This window comes from Crocuta crocuta, unplaced genomic scaffold (assembly GCF_008692635.1).
Source record: "Crocuta crocuta isolate KB4526 unplaced genomic scaffold, BGI_CrCroc_1.0 scaffold339, whole genome shotgun sequence".
NCBI classification, from domain to species: domain Eukaryota; kingdom Metazoa; phylum Chordata; class Mammalia; order Carnivora; family Hyaenidae; genus Crocuta; species Crocuta crocuta.
In genome coordinates, this window is record NW_027530357.1 from 1446168 (window position 1) to 1451204 (window position 5037).

The following is a 5037-nucleotide window of genomic DNA, read 5'->3' on the forward strand; positions in this document are numbered from 1 at the left end:
GGATGGGCATGGAGGAGGGTACTTGTGGGGATGAGCACTGAGTGTTATGTGGAAACTAATTTGACAATAAACTATTTGTAAAAAAAAAAAAAAAGTTGCTGAGGGAGTAGATCTTACAAATTCTCACCATATGGGGGGGGTGAGAACTGTGAGTGATAGATATGCTAACTAACCTTACTATGGATGTGTTAACTAACCTTACTATGGATGTGTTAACTAACCTTACTATGGTAATCATTTCACAATAAATAGGTATATCAAATAGTTCGTACACCTTAAACTTAGGCACAGTTTTATGTCAATCACACTTCAATAAAACCAGAAGGAGGAGGAGAAGAGGAAGAAGGAAGAGGAGAAAGAGAGGAAGAAGAAGAGGAAGGAAAAGGAGAAGAAGAAGAAATACCTGAAGACAATCCTGAAGAAAATATGCAGATGGCAAATAAGCTTATGAAAAGAGGCTCAAGCTCATATCCTGGCGGGAATACAAAATTGGACACTTTGTTGCCTTTTAAAAAATAATTTTTTTAAGTTTACTTTTTTATTTTGAGAGAGAAATCACAAACGGAAGGGGCGGAGAGAGAGGGAAAGAGAGAATCCCAAGTAGGCTTCATGCTGTCAGCACAGAGCCCAACACGGGGCTTGAACTCACAAACCACGTGATGATAACCTGAACCGAAACCAAGAGTCAGACCTTCAACCAACTGAACCACCAGGCACCCCAGAGATTTTTAAGGCAGAAAGAGTGTCCTGTATGATGGTGTAAAGGTGGAAACCCGTCACAGTGCATTCCTCAAAGTCCATGGAATGTCCAGCACACGGAGTAAACCCTAATGTAAACTACATACTTGAGTTAATAATAATGTATCAATACTGATTCATCAATTATATAACACATGTACCACACAAATGGAAGTTATTTATTAGAGGTGTAACGGGGTGGGGGGGGGCGGTGAGAAAGAGAAGGTAAATGGGAGCTCTGTTTATTTAACAATTTTTCCATAGGCTTATACTGCTCTTAAAAATAGTCTATGGGGGTTATGTGGAAACTAATTTGACAATAAACTATTTGTAAAAAAAAAAAAATAGTCTATGGGGGCACCTGGGTGGCTCAGTCGGTTAAGTGTCCGACTTCAGCTCAGGTCATGATCTCGGGGTTCATGGGTTCAAGCCCCACATTGGGCTCCGTGCTGACAGCTCAGAGCCTGGAGCCTGTTTCAGATTCTGTGTCTCCCTCTCTCTCTGTCCCTCCCCTGCTCACACTTTGTCTCTCTCTCAAAAATAAAGATTAAAAAAATGTTTAAAAGAAAGAAAGAAAGAAGCGAACAGTAATAAAAATTAAATAAGTAAATAAATAAGTAAATAGACAAATAAAAGTTTTAAAGAAGCTGAGGGGAGCCTCAGTGGCTCAATAGGTTGAACTCACAGTTTGTGAGTTCAAGACCCACGTCTGGCTCTGTGCTGACAGCATTGAGCCTATTTGGGATTCACTCTCTGCCCCTCCCCCCCGGATAAATAAATAAATAAACTTTAAAATAATAAAAGTATTAAAGAAGCTGGCGTGCTTAGGCACTGGGGGCTGCACTAAAACTGTTGGCTCTTGTAATGTTTCCTATCCGTAATTAATTAAACATTGGCATTAATGGCCAGGGGTTCTAAGTGGTTTGGGGGGGGGAAGGGGTAAATAAAAGTGCTTTGAGATTGAACCGGGCACCAGGTTGGCTCACTCTTATGAATCAAATGATTACTAATATTAATGTACTGCTTATATATGCCAGGCACTGTGCTGAGTGCTTATATGCATAATCACCTGAAACTCTCTCAACCATCCTGGAAACTCAGTGAATTAGTCCCTTGAAAGTATTAAATAATAATGATAATAATAGAGGACTGGAAGCCCTTAGACTAATCTGAGTACGCAGACCTGAATAATGAAGAGGACAAAGTTCAGGGAATATAAAATCAATCCCATGTTCATCAATCTTGATTCTCATTGCATGGCACTGCTTCTTTCTGGAAAAACAGGAGGCTAAAAATGTAGTAAATGATTGATCCTGCTACAGATGGGATGCCTTATTTTTTTAAATTAAAATGTGTAAGAACGAAAAANAGACCCCGTGTTGCGGACTCTGGACTTGGACTCTACATGCTCCGTCTGATTTCATCCCTCCCACGAAGCCTGGGGGGTGGGGAGGCTCGTGCACCCAGAAGTCAGCTTCACCTGACCCCTCACCACCCCTAATCCATCCGTATTTCCAACGCCCAGTCTCCTCCTCCCGCCATGCGTTCCCAAACGTGCTCCATACCTATGATCTCAATGAATGGCAAGATCTTATTCTTGCAATTAACAAAAAAAAAAAAAAAAAAGAGAGAGAGAAGAAAAATCTTTCTGGCATTTTGTTGGCACTGTGTGGAAGGAGTTCAGAGGAGGGCAGCTTTGAATTCCTAACGCGACCTCGGCGAATTTTCGCACATCCTGGGGATAAGGGAGAAGTTTGCCTGGACACGAGGAACAAAACAGCAAACGAAGCGTTTGCCTTGGCTCTCAGAAAAGAAAAGAGCTCAGTGCATCCCGGGCCCTGAGCAGGGAAAGGGTTAACAGGAAGCAGAGAGAGAGAGAAGGGGGGGGACGCCAGGCGGGGCAGGCGCCTTGTCACAGCGGTCCTCATCCCTCCTGTCCCGTTGCATTTGTGCACGTTTTAGGGCGAAAAAAGAATAAACGCATTCCAGAGCCGCCTAGGCTACGTGCCATGGACGGAGTCTCCCAAACTGTGACCCAGGTCCTGATCTAAGACAAAGTCAGAGACAAACATCCCTGGCGGCGCCCCAGTCGGCACCCCTCTCGCTCCCGAGGGCTTTGTGCTTTCGCTCAGCAATCTCTGTCGCTTTGCTCGCTGTCCCTGCTGTCCTGGAGAGCCGTTCCTCGAGGACTCCCTGCGTCTCTCCCGCCCTCCCTGGAACAGCCCCCGGAACTCAGGCTCAGCGCGAAGCCCCCCACCCTCTCTCTCAGCCAGGCGTGGGCACCTCCTGCCCCCCAGGGTAGCTCCTGTATGGACTGGGGTGGGGGGCTGTATCCTCTCCAGACAGCTGGGAACGGGCCTGGCGGGGTGGCCAGGACACGGGGAAGGAAACACTCAGACTGAGAGTCTGTGGGTGACCGCCAGAGGGCGCTCGGCCCCACACTCAGCCTTTTTCTTGATCGCCTTTAAACAGGAAAATTACAGCTGAGCAAATTCAGTTTCGGTTTCCAAACCGATTGAGCAAGCCGGGAGGGACGGGGAAGGCCCAGCTTGTGAGCCTAAGGCAGCCCAAGAAGGGATGGAATGTGCCCCCCAGTCCTTCAGCCTCCTGGAGAAAGGATAGACCCCTTACAGAGCAAGGCAGAAGCCGAGAGAATTTCTCCCAAGGGGCAGCCTGGTTCTGGAGGGATGGAGCTCTTCCAGAACCTGTATGAGACCCCTGCAGACATGCTGTCCGCCTTCGTGGAGCGGAGGCTTCAGCCCGAAGGGGACTGGAAGGAGGAAGTGAAGGATGCCCAGCAGAGAATCGAACGTTTCTTCAGGGATCGGTGCTTCCATGATGAGCTGGTTCTAGACCAGGAAGTCAGGGTGTTAAAGGTGGTGAAGGTGAGCACAAGGGACTTGGGGGGTGTGAATCCCAAGCCCTGCGCTTGGAGACCGTATGACCTTGGGGAGCGGTCATTTCATCTCTGGATGGTCGGTTCATCTCATCCCCCCCCCACCCGTCTTTAACCTAGATTGGTTATGAGAAATAAATGAGTTTAAGCGTGGGTGTAGCAGGATTCTCACACAGAGTCGTGACACCCAGGCTTTTCTTTCCAGGAAGCAACTTTATTCGTGCCAGCACGGCTCGGTTGGGTTGTACCGGAAGAACTGAGCCCCGAAGGTTTTTAATATATTTTCTAGCTTCTTTGCCACCCATATATGGTAACACACAAACCTATAGTCTGATTAAGTGGCTTCAGGTTACAAGGTCTTGAGGGATGTTGAATGCTTATAGCCAGGTTGCCTTGAGGTGTTGTTTTTTCTTTCCCTGGGGGGGACCCTACCACATGGGCAAGTGCTTTTAAACAGTAAATCATCCCAAAAATCTGAAGGATGGCAAAGGAAGATGCTCATTATTTGAGATCAAGCTGATTGCCAGGGTAGCAGGAGGAATGTGAATGGTAGGTCTCTAGAAAATTTACACTTTATTTCTTGTTTAAGAAAACCAACTGTACCCTCAAAGTCACACTCTGTGTTTTTCTTCTAAAATGCAGTGTATTTCATAGTTATTATTAGAATCTACCTAGCAGGGGCACCTGGGTGGCTGAGTAGGTTAAGGGTTAAGTATCCAACTCGATTTCCGCTCAGGTCATGATCTCACCGCTCAGGTCATGATCTCACCGTTAGTGAGATCCAGCCCCCCCACCCCCCTCCCCCATTCTCGGGCTCTGTGGATCAGCACAGAGCCTGCTTGGGATTCTCTCTGCCCCTTCCCAGCTCGCTGTCTCTCTAAAAATAAATAAACATTAAAAAAAAAAAAAAAAAAANTAATGGACTAAAGGGACTGACCATGTAATTCAACACTCACTTATAGCATGCTTTGTCCTAGAAAGTACTAAATTGTAATTAAACTTTTAACATACCACCCTAAATCAAAAGTGCCTTGACTATCAGGCTAGGTTTTGCTAATTTTGCTAGATGAAAGATATCTGTTAACTTAAAAAAAAGAAAAATTTTAAATAGCCAGTTACTTTACCAGCCAAATGAGTTTATTCAGGAAAAACAAAGAATGACAACTCGGCACAAGCCAGCTATAGCAGAAACCATAATAAGCAAGTCCCACCCACAAAGTAGAGGAACACACCCGGAAGGAAGAGGAAGGTGGGAGGGGTCGTTCTGAATAATGAGACTTTCTCATTGGCTGAGTTGCAGGGGTAGTGAATTCCCGGTAGAAGATGCAATATGCATCCTTTCCTGCCCGGGTCTGCAATTCAATTGATGTTTCTGTTTGCAATTTTGTTGGGGCGTGTAATTG

General features: G+C 45.8%; 1 protein-coding gene across 1 annotated transcript in view; it reads left to right on the top strand.

The window, feature by feature from the left end:
* The first annotated feature begins 3223 nt into the window (after nucleotides 1–3223).
* LOC144233172 (2'-5'-oligoadenylate synthase-like protein 2) overlaps nucleotides 3224–5037 on the top strand; it is a 14565-nt gene continuing 12751 nt past the window's right edge. The window contains exon 1 of the mRNA XM_077765992.1: nucleotides 3224–3623. Within this exon, the coding sequence (XP_077622118.1) occupies nucleotides 3321–3623 (303 nt within the window). The 5' untranslated portion in view covers nucleotides 3224–3320. The remainder of the gene's footprint in view (nucleotides 3624–5037) is intronic.